Below are 17,334 nucleotides of genomic sequence, written 5' to 3'. Positions count from 1 at the left end.
GTGAAATTTGAGAGATTGCTATAAATCATTGCGTGACTGGTTTAGCCTTGGTGGTAAGAGGTCATTCATCATGGGTGCTAAAGATAAACAGTGAGGTCGGAAAGATAAACTTCCTTGGATACAGATCATAGAAAATAAGGGCCGCTTGATCAGTATTCTATAAGTAAATTTCCTGCTTACCAGAAGTTCTCAGACATCAATAGTCAAATATGATGACAAAGATAAGAACAACTCCTGATTAGAACTTTTCCTTTTTTCCGCTTACTAACTTGAATAGCAGGAACACCACGTGATGAACAGTGATGATAGACGTCGTACCTTCCTCTCGAGTCTCGACCTTCCTGTCTGTTTAGACAAGGAGTTTGTATAGACTTCCTCGCAATTGGTTTTGACAATCATCGTAGCAGCAGCGCTCCCTAACGATCCCTGTATAAATTGCATCTCAGAATGTGGTTGCACAAACCACAAATAGAGTTCTGCGACGGCGTGAATGGTCGTTGCCATTTCAATCGGTGCCGGTCGATGTCATATCGATGACCGCTCGATGCGAGCGAATCATAGCTCAGTTCTTCACGCCTCAAAACATCACGGTGTTGACGGGGCGTTGTGACAAATATAGTGTAGCGTTCTGCGATATGGAAATTTTACACCACCATGTTTTTTTTTCAAACAGCGGGTTATTTCTTTTTTGAACGCAGCGAGGTGTGTTCATATGTAGATGGTATGTGCACTCTGTTTTATTCCATATACAGGTATTACAAAATCCCATAATTCTTCTTTTTCTATAGAATTGCAACCTTTTCTCAACTACGGTGTAAATTAGGGCAAAATCATTGATAGGCAATAAAAAGCGAGAACACACTGCCGTGACAATAACTCCTCACCGCTATTGCCGTGACCAGGATTCGAACCTGGGTTATTGCGGCCACAACGCAATGTCCTAACCACTAGACGATCACGGCGAGCTACATGCGGTCACATACCATGCAACGCGATGTGAAGTCTCTTATTACCATATCTCCAAGCAGATGTTGGGCGGAAGATCGTAACGTTTTTCTGAAACCCACATTTGCTAGACACATACGTGGATACTGCTTGCACGTGCCTTGATAGTTAATATCAATTACGTACATTTATGACAACACCACAGTGATTGTAAACTTATATTTTTAGGTCTGTTTCATAAAAGTCGGCCATGCCATTTTAGGGCAGCAACATTCACTGCGGATTCATAGCTAAGACGACGACCGATGTCGACAAAAACAAAGTATGTGTGGAGTTTGACTCACCTCGGAGAAGTTGGTTTCCCAACGCCAAAACGAGGATTTCATTAAATCAGAATTAGACGAGAACAAGCAAAATAGTTACAACGAAACAATTATGCAGGCACTCCAAATGACGGTCTGTGATCAAATTAACTGTATACCAAATCAAACCATACACATGCAAAACAAACATGTACAAATGCAAAATAATCCACTCTCCTATTGGCTAAAGCACTAATTTTGATGGCAGCCAGGACCGCCGTATATGATGGGGGGGGGGGGGAGGGTGTTTATCATAGAATTTGGGGGAAAAAATATAGGGGGTATTTCATATACAAAATAAAACAGTGCCCATAACATTTAGATATGTGTCAAATCACACAAAACATTTCGTTGTAGCGTCTTGAATAACAAACTAGTGCAGACTATTTGTTGGAGTTAGAATGCCAATACACCTTTGTTGTATATAGACCCATCCTTCTAGCGACATTCCGAAGGTACCATACTGCATTGCGCACGTCTACTTCCGTCACGGGCGTATCGCAACTTTTTACCCTTTACATATTTCTGACTTTGTCAACTTGCCTGCGCCAGAAGTACGATGTAAGTAAATGTTTAATACTACAAACTTCTTTAACTCTTTAACTGCTCACACAAAGTGCATGTGATTGGCGTGTGTGTCTCCAAAATAAGCCTTGTAAATCTGAAATTTGACGTTTTATATATATTCATGTACTAGTCATAATTTGGCGCGGGGTGGGGGCTTTGCCATGGCATAGAAATTACTTTTCTTGACGTGCCGGTGGTTAGGAATTCAAGGTCAGATGTGCTTGTAATGACCAAGAGAAAGTTTCATGGTGGTCCTTGGTTTCAGTGTGGTAGACATTGTAAGTTTCGAACCTTACCAATTTGTTGGACCAGCGCCTGGGTCACGTGACATGAGCGGCATTTTTCAAGATGGCGGCCTCGGGCCTTCCACTTCTTTCTACGATATTTTGTCTTTGATTAAAACAAAATCTCACCCCATCCTGGTAAACACAAAAAAACTCACCCTGCACTAATAATGGCTTCTTAGACGACATATCGGTAAAATAAGCTCCTGCACCTTTCAGAGTGTGCATATGCAGCGTCTCTATTTGCATAACAATGTTCACCTTTTACACTGGACATGCGTACTCGGAATGGTGAACGAGCTTATTTACATCAACTAGCAGGGCGAGACTGAGAATCGCTGTTAGCCAGGCGCTGGTCCAACAAATTAGTAACTTAAAGGATTGATGGTGAATTCAGTCAGAATTTCTAAGATTGTGAACATGTTTCATTTTATGTTTGATCGCCAGATATTCCCGCCAATGGATGCCATGGACAGACCTCCGAAGATCCCGGGTGTAGAGGAGGACTGTTATGCCGCCCGGTTCTTTCGGCAGCTACAGGAGTTCCGGTCCGAGGGTCATCTGGCAGACGTGACCCTGTGTGCTGACGGGAAGGAGATCCCCTGTCACCGCCTGGTTCTGTCCGCCTGCACCGACTACTTCCACGCCATGTTCCGTGGAGGCCACTCCGAAAGTACGAAGGACAAGATCGAGCTGTTAGGGGTGGATGGGGAGGCTCTAGAAAAGCTGGTGAGTTACGCCTACACATCAAACATACACATCACCATGGATATCGTCCAGCCACTGTTTGAAGCAGCCAACATGCTACAGGTCAAGCCTGTCGAAGACGCTTGTGCAAAGTTTCTGGAAGACAACTTGAGTTCCAAAACATGTTTGAGAACTTGGGCATTGGCAGACAAGCTTTTGTACACGCGTTTGTCTGTGCTGGCAAGAAGATATGCTCTTAAGACGTTCGAAGACGTATGCGGGGCTGAGGATTTCCTTCAGCTACCTGTAGACTTCTTGAAGATGTACATCTCAGATGAGGGCCTTCACGCCAGGAAAGAGGAACGTGTATTGGAAGCGATCATGCTTTGGGCAAGAGATGATCTTAAGGAACGACAAAGACATCTTAAGAAGCTGATAGAGTGTGTTCGTTTCTCGCGTTTGGAGAAAGGGGTCCTGAAGAACATGTTGGAGACAGGCAAGATTGTGCCAGGAGTTCTGGGAATCAAGGAACTGATCAAAGACGAATCTGCAAACGCAAGACCTCGTCTGATTGATCGAGAAGAGATTCTAGTTTTTGGTGGCGTCACAGGGAAGCAGTATGAGACAGAAGCAAATGGTTCCATGTTCAAACTCAACCTCCGCTGCGACATGATTGACTGTAAGCCGATGACGCGATCCCTTCAACGCACTGAGGGGGTAGCCGTCTGTGTTGTTAACAATGACGTAATTGTGGCAGGACTATCTCAAGCATGGCGGTACAACTCGACACGAAATTCTTGGACGAAGCTGGCGTCTCTAAGGAAGGGAAGGATGTGTCACGGAATGGCGGCTGTAGACGGACAGGTGTACGCGGTTGGTGGTAAGGACAAGTTCGGCGATGCCATAAAAGATGTCGAAGCGTACACGGAGAAGAGAAAAAGCTGGAAGAGGGTCACACCACTGAAACTTGCTGTGTATAACTTTGGCATAGCGGCCTGCAGTGACAAAGTTTATGCATTTGGTGGTAAGCTTAACTCGCGCTTTTTGAAACCGACCAGTGTTGCTCAGTGCTTCGACCCTATCCAAGACGAGTGGACTTTTGTAAAGCAATTGCCAGAGCCAGCAGCATATATCAAGGCGTGCACTGTCAAGTCCAAGATCTACTTAGTTGGTGGAAGCTTGAGCTGTGTCCTCTGCTACGATCCTCAGCAAGACTTCTACGAGAAGATGGCTGCTAAACTAGCTCCATGGAACCACTGCAGTGCCTCTGTGTGCGGGTCGGAGATTTACATCACTGGCGGTAGGTTGGACGTCTCCGGCCGGGTAAACTCCGCGTCAGGGCCCCACGCTAAAGTCCAGTGTTACGATGTGAGCAGTAATACTATGAGCGTGGGTTCCGTGAAGGGTCTACCAGTTCCACTGTACGCCCACCACACGGTAACTGTATCGAAACACTAGGCTGGTTCCATCTTCTCTCAGACCCGACTGTTTGCGCAATACATAACTGTACTATATCAGGACTGTTGATTTGTGACAATTTGAAAGAAGCATATTCATATATCATAACTTAAGATTTTACATGCGATAGCTATCGTGGCGACTTGATATATATATATATCACTTTCCAAATAGACATAATACTGAGTTAGATGTTTGAGCCATTGAGAATGTATATTTTTGACATTGCCTCGGGGATGGACTGAAAATAGTATTACATTATTCTAAGAATTTGTATGTTGCTCATTACGGTTGAAAACATAGTAAATATACATTTTATGTGATGTTAAAAGTCCTGTGACGAGATATGGACTACATTCGGGAAAGCTGTTCGATATGACGATGATGATTATGATGATGATATGACGTCACGGAGGGCATAACAGGGGTTACTACTAGTAATATCCTCTCCTATAACATCGAGTCGAGGTCAACATGAAGTATTGTGTCTTCCAAGTTGTTAAAGTTTTTATCCGTATGTTTTTCTAACCATGAGTTAAAACTTTGTTCCATGTACTCATACAATAAAATTTGTCTACACAGTGAACCTGTGAACTTGGGGTTTTCTGCATGTGTAACCGAGCTTGTTATTTACACAGTTTAATGCTCAATCAAATTGTAATATATCTAATAATGTGCAAACTCCTGTCCACGGGCTAATGACAAGGGAACAAACAGATACAAAAATGTATGAGAAGGAACAAAACTGTCCAGTCTATAGACCTATCTGGTGTTTCTACGTACATTACTGGTGTGTCTGACATCTCCCTATATAGAATATGATATTGAGATTATGATATAAAGCAGTGTGTATTCATACCCCCCTCCACAAAGCTTTGCTGTCACAACACACTAACTTGCTTAAGGGAGCTCAGTAAATATGAAATTGTCCTAGTGGCGAGATAGATATTTACACTTTGATGAATTATAAATATCAACATCGGAAATTCTGCTGCAGTACAATGGAAAGCCGCTTGGGGGCCTACCAACATATCGAACCTACCAACATATCGAATATCATAAAACAGATCTATCCACAACTTCTCAAATTATCCTGTTTACAGACATACACACACGCGTGCGCGATAACATAACCTCGGGCGAAGGTGATAAGATGCCAAGAAGACAATGGCCATCAAAAGATCTCAGATGAAGTGTCTCCTTTCAAGTCAAACTGACGACTTGTGAACAGGTCGTCCGATCGCTTGACACAGACGCCTTTGTGTGGCACGTCATTGGTGTAATGACATGATAGATTACTTCATTTATCAAGCGTCCAGTAAATCATCTGTTCATTTCTCCCCTGTATGGCTGCCGCTGGCTGGCATGACGGGCCCATTCTGCTGCACCGTCATTTAGTTTGTCTGATTAATGACCTCTTTAGAAACTCAGTCACTGGCACGACATTGTGCCTCGCAATTTCTGCAGCTTTGCGCTTTGTCAGAGTTGACACTGTGTACTTTGCTCCCTTTTAGAGTATATGAAAAGGAGAATTTGATCCTCAGCTATTACCCCTGGCCCAAGATGACTATCTTTAACCCGAGGGGTAGTTCGGATAATGCAGAGATATTCTTTTGTGTATACAGTTCTGTTGTTTCGTTTGGGCTTCGCCGTCGTGATGATATCGACGTTGCAAAACGGACACATTCTGGTTTAAGACTCCAATAAAAGTACATTTTATCACATGCATGTACCCTGAGTGTCTTTTCGCCACATCTTCAACAGTCAGAAGTCATCTGGGTTGCCATAAACAAGACTCGGTTGCTTTCGGGGTTAGTGTGGAGATTTGTAATATATTATAAGTGACCGAATGTCTTAGTTCGTAAGCCACGAGATCTACCGTCAATCCGGCTGAGATAGACTGGGATTTGTACATGGCTTTGATCAGAACAGCAATGTGAGACCTAAGTGTTGAGGTGTCATGACAAATGGCATGCAGGTGTAAATACTGCCGTAACACGTTATGAAGGTAAAGCCTCCGCCGGAGAGGTCGTGTTCCCATATGGTGCTTCTGAAGATGCCTGCAAATCTCTTTGCGCCAAGTGTACAGAAGGGTTGTTTATCTAGATAGATGATGTGAGTTGACGTGACCGACCGGTGGAGGCCTAGCTAGTAATAGACAGCCTTGGGCCTGTCAGTCCTAATCTTTCATACGTCACCAGCTGTACTGACTGCCCATAAGGAGGACTGCCAAGCCTTGAGAGTACAGCAAAAAACACCATCGAAGCGGGCATCACGCTGGACTGCATCAAATTGCGAAAGGAAAGAGTGCCACAAAGAGGCGCAATCACTGCAAATCTATCTTTTCGTGATGAAACATTATACTTTAAGTTGTTTTTAATTTAGCGGCAACACTGCTATTTCCAATAAAGCTATCTTGTATCTGATTTGGACCCCAAAACTAAGAATGTGACATTCCGGCCGCGGCCATTTTGTTTGTAGAGGTCACGTATTTTACCCGTGAGTCGCACATCAGTGTCACAGCAAGGAGAAACTGGTGAAAATTTGCAAAGTTGACGCAATTTCCAAGCAGAATTTGGCGTAATCCAGTGAAATACCCGCTATAGACACCATGGGACGAGACTTAATGTAAGGAACAAGTTTCTCTCCAACTATGCCCCCATGTTACCACCCCGGCCTGTTGAGATCCCATTACACCCCCGTAATGAGTTTCATTGGATTTAAAACGGAACAAAAGCAGGACTTTAATGGGATGATGGATATCAATAATAGACTCCTACCACGACTTAAATGTGTGATTAGTAACATCTTTCTATCTTCGTGGTACGCCATATTAGGTCGGCGAGTCACATTTGCACTGTCGTTAGCAATTACACTGTCAAGGGCAGCAACTAACGCTGGCATCTTTGAACTTGGAAAGCCATTCTCCATATCTCAATGACACAAATGGTATGCTAGAAGCTCTTCATTCCAGCTCTTTACTGAATATACGCTTTATAAAGTGACATGATGTTATATAAGACAGCATGCTTTGTATACTGTATCCACTTGCTTGTATGTCATGTATAGATGCCCAACAGATATCGAACAGAAATTCCCGGTGTTTTCCAGTGTTGCGCACTGGTATGGACTCAAGAACACCATTGGTCGATAAAAAACTTACGAAAATGTACGCTGACACTGCACGAAATGGCTTCGTATCCCGGCGTATACGTACAGGAATTCCTCCGGAAATATTCCATTTCCCGGTGCGGATTTAGCGTATCCGTTAGTTTTAACGGATACGCTAAATCCGCACCGGGATATGGAATATTTCCGGAGGAATCCCTGTACGTATACGCCGGGATACGAGGCCATTTCGTGCAGTGTGATGACAAGTATTTACTGTCGATTTTGGCTAGTGTTCAAGCTGTCGCAACTAACCTTTGCACATCTAGCTGTACATCTAGCATAGTTTAAAGCTTTTTAATGAGGACGCTTCTACAGTACGTCGTGGAAACAAGTTCCCATGTACTATAGTTCTAGGGGAAACGAATTTAATGCGTACACGGTTTAGGAGGAGGGCCCGTGTAAGAGGAGAGCCACACCCTGAGCAACTTATAGGACTCACCGTTGCGACAACTGTCGATAAAAGTAGCGTTACGCTCTGGTAAACATAAGTTTCTTACACAGCTTGAACTAACTCTTAAGTGCAGAATTGTAACGCTATGAGGTGCTTTACTTTTATGTAGTTCCGACGTTTTGTCTTCATGCCAACAGTGAATAAATCAAAGTATGAGAAAGTATACATCAACGAAAGTCGATTCACACTCGGTGCACTTGGAATTACAGACTGATAATTGACTTTTGAGCTTTGACTTACGTTCTTATCACCGCGGCCACGGAGAAAGCCTTTATTGGGTGTTTTACTTTTATGTAGTTCGGACATTTTGTCTTCATGCCAACAGCGAATAAATCAAAGTATGAGAGAGTGTATGTACATCAACGAAAGTCAATTCACAGTCGGTGCACTTGGCGCTACAGATTGAGATTTGACTTTTAACTTAAAAGTTCTTATCGCTGTTGCCACAGGGGCAGCTTTTATTTTTAACGCGATAACGAACGAGACTTTCAGTTCGTGCAGACTTCTCTGTGTGAGCAGAATGGCAACAGTACTTCCATTACGGATTAAACTGTGGAAGCCTAACTTGCTTTGCGTGTGGAACCTTTAGTGCGAATCTTAAAGAGATGTTTCAACTCTCTCTTTACATCCAAACATCTCTAACAGATACTACCGTGGCGTCCTAAAAGCTTAACCCAAAGAAATTCTTGGGAGTTCGTAGTTTGAGAACAACAATTGTGTTAACGTTATTTCTAAACTTTCGCCTGCTCTGAAATAAGATTATACTCGGTCAGATCTATATTACCTTGTCTATGTTAAGTTTGTACTTTAAAACATGCTGACAACCGTATAGATTTTTTATTAAGCACACTTACACTGCCGGGGTTAAGAGAAGAGCCTGCCCGACTACGTTTGGTTCTTCGCTATAAACCAATTAAGACTGAATGTAGAGGGCACAAGGTCCGTTTGTGAATGATGATAGGACTGATATAGATAACAGGATGCCTGAAAACTGTGTTAAGACGTGAAGATTGCAAAATTGTATGTATAAAAAACACAATCTGGAGACAAAGGTCTGGATACATGGTTAAGAGATGGTAAACATAAATGGATTTGTCTGAATTGGTTGAGAACAAAGTTTTTGCAATCACATTCATTCATTAATCAGACGGAATGGACGGACCAGGGTTTTATTTGATATTTCATTCACTTGACGTGTGTACTGATTTTAAACGTTAACAATACAAACTCATTGGCGCAACTTTTCCTGAGTTTCTAGCGATTCACTTTCAAAGGCAGATTCACGGGCTCTGCACATCCACTTTGGAGATTTCAGGGATTCAATCTTGAGACTTAATTGACTTGAGGCGGCGCGCCTGAAGAAAACGTCTTGATTTATCGATTTTCGTTTTCTTCCAGGCGAGGTGATCAGTCATGAACCTCCTCTGTACAGCGGCTTGAGGAGGTGAAAGTGAAAGTTGTTACAGTTGGCAAGAGGGGCCTAATGTCTTGGGTAGGGTCGACCTTTCTCCCACATGTATTTATCGGGAAACACTCCACACTTCTCGCAGACGCTGAAGAATTACTCAGACTTGGACTTGGCGCCGTTAATCTAACGTTATGCTGACTAAGGAGAAACTTGCAACATCAGCTGGCCCCGTTCATCATTTAGCGTTTTCCAAGGTCATGCGGGTGAAGAGTAGTAGAGAAAGAGACTCTTCGATGGAAAGTAAGACAGACACCGATTGTCGTGGCCGATGGGAGTGATCTTTTATTCCAAGTAAGGCCATGTTGTTTTGATTATATGGATGATATCCTCTGGGGCCTCAGAACTTATGCCATCGTGCGAATAAAAGGAAGAGAGTAAAAGAAAATTAAAAAAACCTCAGTTAGTACGGAATCTACGTGGTCAGGAAGGATGATATAGATTCTTCATTTTTAGTTCTTTCGAAACTTTTTCTTTGACTTTGGTATTCATTTTAGATTTTTTTCCAGTTTACACCATGTATTTTTTTCTTAAATTTTGCAGCTGCTTTTTACTATTTACAGAATGGCCGGAAACGTTATTTTTTAAACGGAAGAAAGTTGATGCGCGCGTGGATGTTAACCATAAAATCCAATCAACATGGCCTATCTCATGTCCTCCCCTCTCTATCCCTAGCTATACGTATCACAACAGCACGTCTTCTGGCTGATCACGAGTCATGATTCTGCATTCAGTATTAGTCGTTAAGGGATGATGATGATGATCCACTGTGTTCTGCGGCTCAGAGGTTGTGGAAACAGCCTCTGGCTGCATTCAGGGATGTGGTGAAGGAATTGGACTCTGGGCACTGGACAGCCTAACGACGTCTAGTACACACTTAGCCATACACACAGTCATGCACAGTGTACATTTCTTAGAAATCGCGAGGATGAATAAGGCGTTAAAACACCTAATAAGGCGTCTCAGCCGCTGTTAAGTCAGATCGATCTAATTCACCAAACAGTTACTTGATCTGGCACGTCGTGTCGGTAGGTATTTACACAATCCTCGATCAGTTTCATGCTCGACATGTGATGGCCACGTGATAGCCACGTGATGCCTACTAAGGGCCATGTGATGACCAATCTGGGGCCACGGTATGGCCTCTAATTACATAAATAACACATGACGTTTAAGGTACAGCCGGCCTATTTCTTTCATCTACCTTCTCGGAATCCTTCCCATCTTAGTATTCTTACATCTTCAGAGATCTTGTCAAGTCAGAGTGACGTACACCCCCACATCTGTCAAGGCAGACGGGTTGGATGAGTCCCTCCGGTCTAATCGCATCATAATAACCCGCGATGCCATCTCCTGACGGTCCCCCCTGATGTTTGCCAAGTGTACCTGTCTGATACAGTTGTCACATACAGCGTCTTTATCACAACAATCTGACGACACCGTGTCCGTGGGGAAATCTAAGAGGCAATAAAAGCAACCATAAAAACCAAAATGAGAGTAGTGGCAACGAGGTCGGCATTCACATGGTGTTCATTTCATAATCTTGGTATTATCAAGGCTTCTTATTACGATAATCCCGTTTCGGTTGTACGGGGGGAGTCAAAAGTTAACGTATGTGATCTTATAACAAGCTATTTTTTTGGTCGAATTAGTTGAGATGTGTGGTCATCTTGAAATCAAGTAAGTCGCTCAAAACATATGAACAACAAATTAGATATTTCAGTCTCAAAAATATATGTGTCTTTACCCCAGAGCCCAATTTCATCAACTCATACGATGAAAAAAATGAGCTTGTTATTGAACCACTTGCATTACTTTTTGACTTCCCCTCGTAGCTTTACATGTCTTGAGCATGTGAATGAGTTGGCCCTGCTCGACGTTACTTCAGTCTTTCTCTCCACAATAGAATTTGTATCGGTGACCAAACTGGTAAATCAGGTTAGATAATGGTGGTTTCTCCCTTTGTTCGTCAGAACGGTTCATCTCGTCTTCGACCCTGTTATTTTGTCTCTTTCAGGAGAAGAAGATTGACTCGGGGACTCGCTCAGGTTCAGCCGATAATCTTCTCCGGTGAAATTCAATTGCTCTCTACTCCTTGCGGTAAAGATTAAATTGTACTAAACCTTTTCTAATCGGCTTGCTCGGTCCCAAGCGTCAAGGAGAAATACATCTTAACCTTTTCTACATTTCTCTAGAATACGACGTTCTTCCCAATGTAAAACTTTAATTTCTTAGTTGCGATTAGTCCATGACACAACGTTTTGAACATGCAGTGATTGGCATTAGTAGATTCATGTCCAAACTCAATAACGGTCTTGATAATTAAATCAGCTTCGTCTTCAACACAAATGAATATTGCAAATTTATCAGATCTCTTGCAGTCCTCATGACCTCTCTCGGGTCAATTACCGAATCTTTGGATAATCTATCTTGAAGGAGGGTGAGGGTCGAGACAAAAAGTCGGCGAGTCTGAGTTGAGAACAAGGTGAACTTGATTACAACGTTACACTGCAGCACAGGCGCGCCAATGGGCTTACACCACGATGGAGCTAATAAGCTCGTTCATTCATTACGTTTCTGTGCTAAACTTTTAGTTCACAGAGTCTGTCTCCACTGATTCTACTCCATTAGCTACTTAGACATAGACGTAGTCTCTCTTTTCCTAATTAGAACACTGGACAGTCAGCTAAGTTGTCCACTTCATTCCTTTCGTCGTTACAGTGTTGGCTCCCTCTCGGATAGCTGAGGCCCATTATTCCATGGTGTTTCATCAGTGCACTCCCTCACTTTGTTGCAATAAATACATTCTATCTTTCACCTTTTTACTAAAAGTGAATGGTGTAGAAAATAAGAGACATTTTCATATTCTTCGCTATTTTACGATTAGTTATTTGGTCGGCAAAGTTGTAGCGATTAAGCTAAAATGATAAATGTTAGTGTTATAAGAGGGATAGAAATAGCATGTCAAAACCATTTTCTATCATCCTATCCGATCTAAACAATACTATCACGTATGACATCTGTGAATATCGATTTATGAGCTGGTATATATTGAATGTAGAAGATGCACTACCCACCATTTGTTAACAAATATTAAGAAGAAGCAAACTGCCAAACTTCCTGATCTACCTGATAAAATTAAGTGCCGTAGAGGGGCAAGAACGTGTATTTTTTAAAAATATGCTAAAGATGATATATCAAACATGTTCAGCATACTTCGCCATTTGAATGAAATCATAAATAGTTTCGACTATGATTTGAAAATATGTAGCTTTTAACCTTTTTATCCCTGTTTACTGTGCTTGAGAACGAATCATGGAAGGCCTTTTGGACCTTAATAAGCTACCGTAAGTGTGACAAATGCTTCTGACATTTGAAATCATGTAAGGTTCATTTTGGGTCAGTCTCCCTTACAGGCCCTCTCCTGCGGTGGGTTTCTACAGGTCACGGGAATAGACTTAGCATTTTCGACCCAAGAGTAATTAGAAACGTGTGACTAAACCGGCAGTTTCTCAAGGGAACGCAGCAGAAACGTAATCTAGAGTCGAAACATCAATCTACAATAATTTTGCGAATCAGATCGGTAGGCAGGAGCAAACCATCCACGTACACAAGCCCGGCTGCACACTTTCGAACGAGACTTTGAATAGGTCGGAACCGATACTTGTCCTTGCAAATGAATAGGGTGGACTTGAAAAATTGCCAGAGAGTGATGCCAAACTAGGGACTGAAAGTCTTTGGAATTCTCGCGGTACCGTTTAGATTTATCCGAGGCCCGAGTGAATGGATGTCCGGACCTTTAGAAGTAGCTGGGCGGTGATTCGTCAGTGCCTGGGGCATCTGACAGCACCATCGGTCACGGTAATGACCCTGGGACCGAAGCGATCAAATGATCAAAAAGTATGAAAGGGCTACAAATAATCCTCCCGGGGGTGCGCCGGTCATCACTGCTATAAGAGAGGAACGAGTGAAATGGCCTTACAGGCTCGACTAGGAGCGTGGGAAATAGTCTTAAACCTGTCACATTTCTACTGTCAACGTGCCTTTGATCATAGTTCACTGGCCGGGCACTGTCGTAAAAGAATGTATTCTGTCATAAACTAATGCAATCCAACCGGCGCGTATGTCTGAAGAACCTGTCATACTTAAGGTGGTGACCTAGGCTCGAAAGATGCTTTTAGGGTGTGCTGTGGAGAAAAGGTGAAGAACATACAATAACACAAGAAACGGATTGGCAACATTGATTGAGGTCCTCAGTAGGAAGAAGAAAAAACGTCACCGAGACTCAATATCTAGGAAGAATTGATCCAAAGCTTTCACTAAGACTATCTAGCACACGCAGTTTAAACACATAGAGTTGATGTGGTCAGCAGCAAACGCCCCCAAGACTACACTGGTCAAGGGACCGGTAAACGTAAGTGGACATTGAGGGACCATTAATTGAAGTTTGTGCTGAGTAGGTTAAAAGGTGCACGGTTGTGCATTGATTCAGTGGATGCCTGTCCATTTGTCATCAATGCCTTCCAGAGGTGGCCCGAATGATTAATTACATGTGACCTTCGATTTCCTACACGCCTTTTACTCATTGTTTCAATCGCTATTTGGTCTTAGACCTGTCTTACAGTTTACCTGTTTTCACGGGATAGTCATTGCCACTGGCCATTCAATGTGCACTTCGACATTTTCCCGCCATTGAACATTTTATACCAGTGCGATTAATTATGTACTACTAGTGCCATTGGACATTTCAATGCCATTAAAGGAGTTAAGTCCAATTGAACTCTACCATTTCTACTGACCCACCCCCCTCTCTGAATATAGAATGATGTACATGTGGTTGGCCATTAAATACAATGAAAACCAAAGAAAGATTAAAAATTACCCCACACGTGAACTATCGTAAATACATAAGCACTCTACCACTGCTCATCTTATATTTGTGGTATATGATGTAACTGACTAGTTATCAGTATCAAAGGGCATGATTAAGTATAATGGAGACTATGAGTATGAAGAGATTTGTGGCGTTAGTACCAGATCAATTGTCATGAAAAGAGTTATAACAAAAGAAGCCAGAGGCTGCAGATCAGCTCAGGTCGTTTCTCTATTGGGAGCAAATTGAACTTTCCGTATGTATCAACGCAACGAAAGTTATTATGATAAAGTGATTTTCAGCGTTATCACCGGATCATTTGGTCAGGGTTAAGATCATAGCAAAGGAAGCCAGAGGTTGCAAATCAGTAAGCTCAGTCTCTCTCTAGATCTCTCTCTAATATCTCAAATCTTCCTTTCCGTATGTAGCAACGCTTGTTTATACATAGTAAAGTAAGATTTTCATCTTACTTTGCCATGTATGAACATTTATAAGGCTTTAAGTTAATGTGATAAAGCGATTTGTAGCGTTATTACCAGATTACATGTCATGAATAGGATCATAGTAGAAGGAACCAGAGGCCGCATATGAACGTTCTTCCTCTTCGTGGACCAAATTGAGCCTTTCGCCTGGATCATGCATGTCTATGCCTACAAAGTTGATTATGTAAACTTTAAGATGATTTGCAGCGTTATTACCAGATTATTTGGTCAGGGGTAAGATTGTAACAAAAGAAGCTTAAGCCAGCGGCTGGAGATGAGCTCAGACTCTTTCTCTACGGTGGACCACATTGAGCTTACTATCTGTATCAACGAATGCTTATACATACTGATTCAAAACTAACATGCAAACTTTAAGCTGATATCTACTGTTATTACTTGATTATTTGGTCAGGGGTAATATCGTAACAAGAGGAGCCAGCGGCTGCAGATGAGCTCAGACTCTATCTCTACGGGGGACAAGATTGAGCTTTCCATCTGCATCAACGCATGTTTATGCATACTAAACTAACATGCAAACTTCAAGCCTGATATCTGCTGTTATTACTATTATTTGGTCAGGGGTAAGCTCATTGCAAAGGAAGCTAGCAGCTTCTAATGAGTTCACTCGGGCTCTTTCTCTACGGGAGAACAAATGGAGCTTTTCGTCAGCAATATCAGAGGCCCTGCCTCTATCCCCAGGCCACCCATCAGTACCACTGACGGGATTATTTTCCACGTGGCTGCGGATCTGGCCCGTGCGATATTTCACCTGCCTCGGGGAGGAATTAAAGCGTTCCTGAGCCCCCGTCGACGAGATGCTCCGTTCCATTTGAGATATCTTAATGAGGGCCACTGCTAGAGGCGAGCCACTTAGCGGCAGGCAGTACCTGTTCATCCTGAAACGGGGACTAGTAATGCGAGCATGTAGAACAATGGAACAAGTCGTACACACGGGCTTCCTTTTTGTGCGGGTCACTCTCTATACCTGTAATCAGGTGTAAATATTACATGAGATACGGGCTGAGCACCAGGTAAGCCGATTTGTTTCCCACCTGCATATAGAGCCGCGGGTCAAAGGTGCGAGCAACAACGTCGTCAAAGGCCTTATCGTCAAATCTAGGAACAACATCCGTACACAAAGCCCGGGTCCGTGTTTTAATAACTGCCTGTAACGGTGATCTCCCTGCTGCGAGTTCAAACCTGAACCCGACGCTGCTGCATATGGAGGAACCACCTCACGTATAGTGGCCAAGGTTAACGTGGCGCCATGGACATTAGGGGAAGAAATACAGCCGGTTGTTTCAGTTCATGTTTAGATAATGCCCGCAAGAAGCCCCGTTTGTTACAGATCCGACTCAGAAAGGCCATCAATTCTATGCACGGAATTGAACACTATATCTGCAATGCTGACTTTATAACTTACCTAAATAACACTGCTGGTTGCAAAGAGAATTATGTATCCGAATAACGAAGTAAACTGCCCATCGGCGTAGCACACCAGCTTCGAGGCACGCAGTGGTAGCTGTTGATATTAAATGATACTAACAAATGCCGCCTCAGACTTGCACGTTTATTGTTATTAGATGAAATCAAAATAACATTTCGTTTGGTATAAAACCTGATTTTCCAGTCCTTCCCTTTAGTCACCAGGGAAAATTGTATCCATTTGGCGTATCTTATCACCTGGATGTCTAACCTTCATCAACATAACGAGTTTCACTCTATAAATTCACAGAGTCAGCATAGTGTTGGAATGTACGAACACATGGATACCATTTGCAACCATTGTGGAATCACAGACGTTCGTCAGTTGCAAGACGTCTTTTCCCACTCGCTCAACCCCCTGATTTGTTCTTTGGCCTCTTTCTTTAACGTCTCTGATTGGCTGCAACTTCCAGTGGACTTTGAAGTGTTTCTTTTCAAGTCTGGTGCCGCCGTTTTGACGAGCTGTCTTTTTGTGCCCTTGGTTGTGAATGTCAATGAGTGTGCTCGACGTGCAAACGCGAAGGTGCCACGAACTTGTTTAATTACACGTCTATGAGGTTAGACTCTGGAAAATATTACTTAAAATCGTCTGCCATCTCCGTAGCCATGGGCTGTTTGTGATCAAAGCAGTAGGACGTTTCTCATTACCAGCGGCAGTTTTGGAACTGATATCATCTTTTACATCGCAGATGCATAAAGAAACAGCGTGACAAACACATACAAAATATACAACATTCTAAAATGCAATCTGGTCCACAGCAAGTAAAGCATCATTTGTCATTTGATGCTTGTGCAAACGCAGTATTACACACAATTGTGAGGATATTTTCGTTAGATTTGTAGCCTGTTTTTACAGTCGACTCAAGTTGTTGCACGCCCTAATTAGGCATTTCGGTTCTGAGTTGGGTATGAAATGACCTGCGGGCCGGAAAACTTTGACAATCATGGAAACCTTAAAGGCTAAGATTAGGAACACTTGACCAGGGATATCTTCTTATCTATTTCAAGGCGAGGAGAGTCCGTCTGGCCCACAGGTATTACCTAGGTGGGAGGTTATCATGTGAGCAAATCCTTCAGTAAGTGAGAGGAGAGGAGAAACGGATT

General features: G+C 42.8%; 1 protein-coding gene and 1 non-coding gene across 2 annotated transcripts; one reads left to right on the top strand and one right to left on the bottom strand.

The window, feature by feature from the left end:
- Positions 1-890: 890 nt before the first annotated feature.
- Positions 891-962, bottom strand: Trnah-gug (transfer RNA histidin (anticodon GUG)). The gene has a single exon. It is a non-coding gene; the product is annotated as a tRNA-His (tRNA).
- A 770-nt stretch (positions 963-1,732) lies between these two features.
- Positions 1,733-4,889, top strand: LOC136435599 (kelch-like protein 24). The gene is made up of 2 exons (XM_066429224.1): positions 1,733-1,868; positions 2,606-4,889. Exon 2 carries the CDS (start codon positions 2,618-2,620, stop codon positions 4,301-4,303), a length of 1,686 nt encoding a protein of 561 aa, XP_066285321.1. The 5' UTR covers positions 1,733-1,868; positions 2,606-2,617; the 3' UTR covers positions 4,304-4,889.
- Positions 4,890-17,334: the final 12,445 nt, after the last annotated feature.

The sequence above is a fragment of the Branchiostoma lanceolatum genome, chromosome 1 (assembly GCF_035083965.1).
Source record: "Branchiostoma lanceolatum isolate klBraLanc5 chromosome 1, klBraLanc5.hap2, whole genome shotgun sequence".
NCBI classification, from domain to species: domain Eukaryota; kingdom Metazoa; phylum Chordata; class Leptocardii; order Amphioxiformes; family Branchiostomatidae; genus Branchiostoma; species Branchiostoma lanceolatum.
This window is presented reverse-complemented; position numbering and strand designations above follow the sequence as displayed.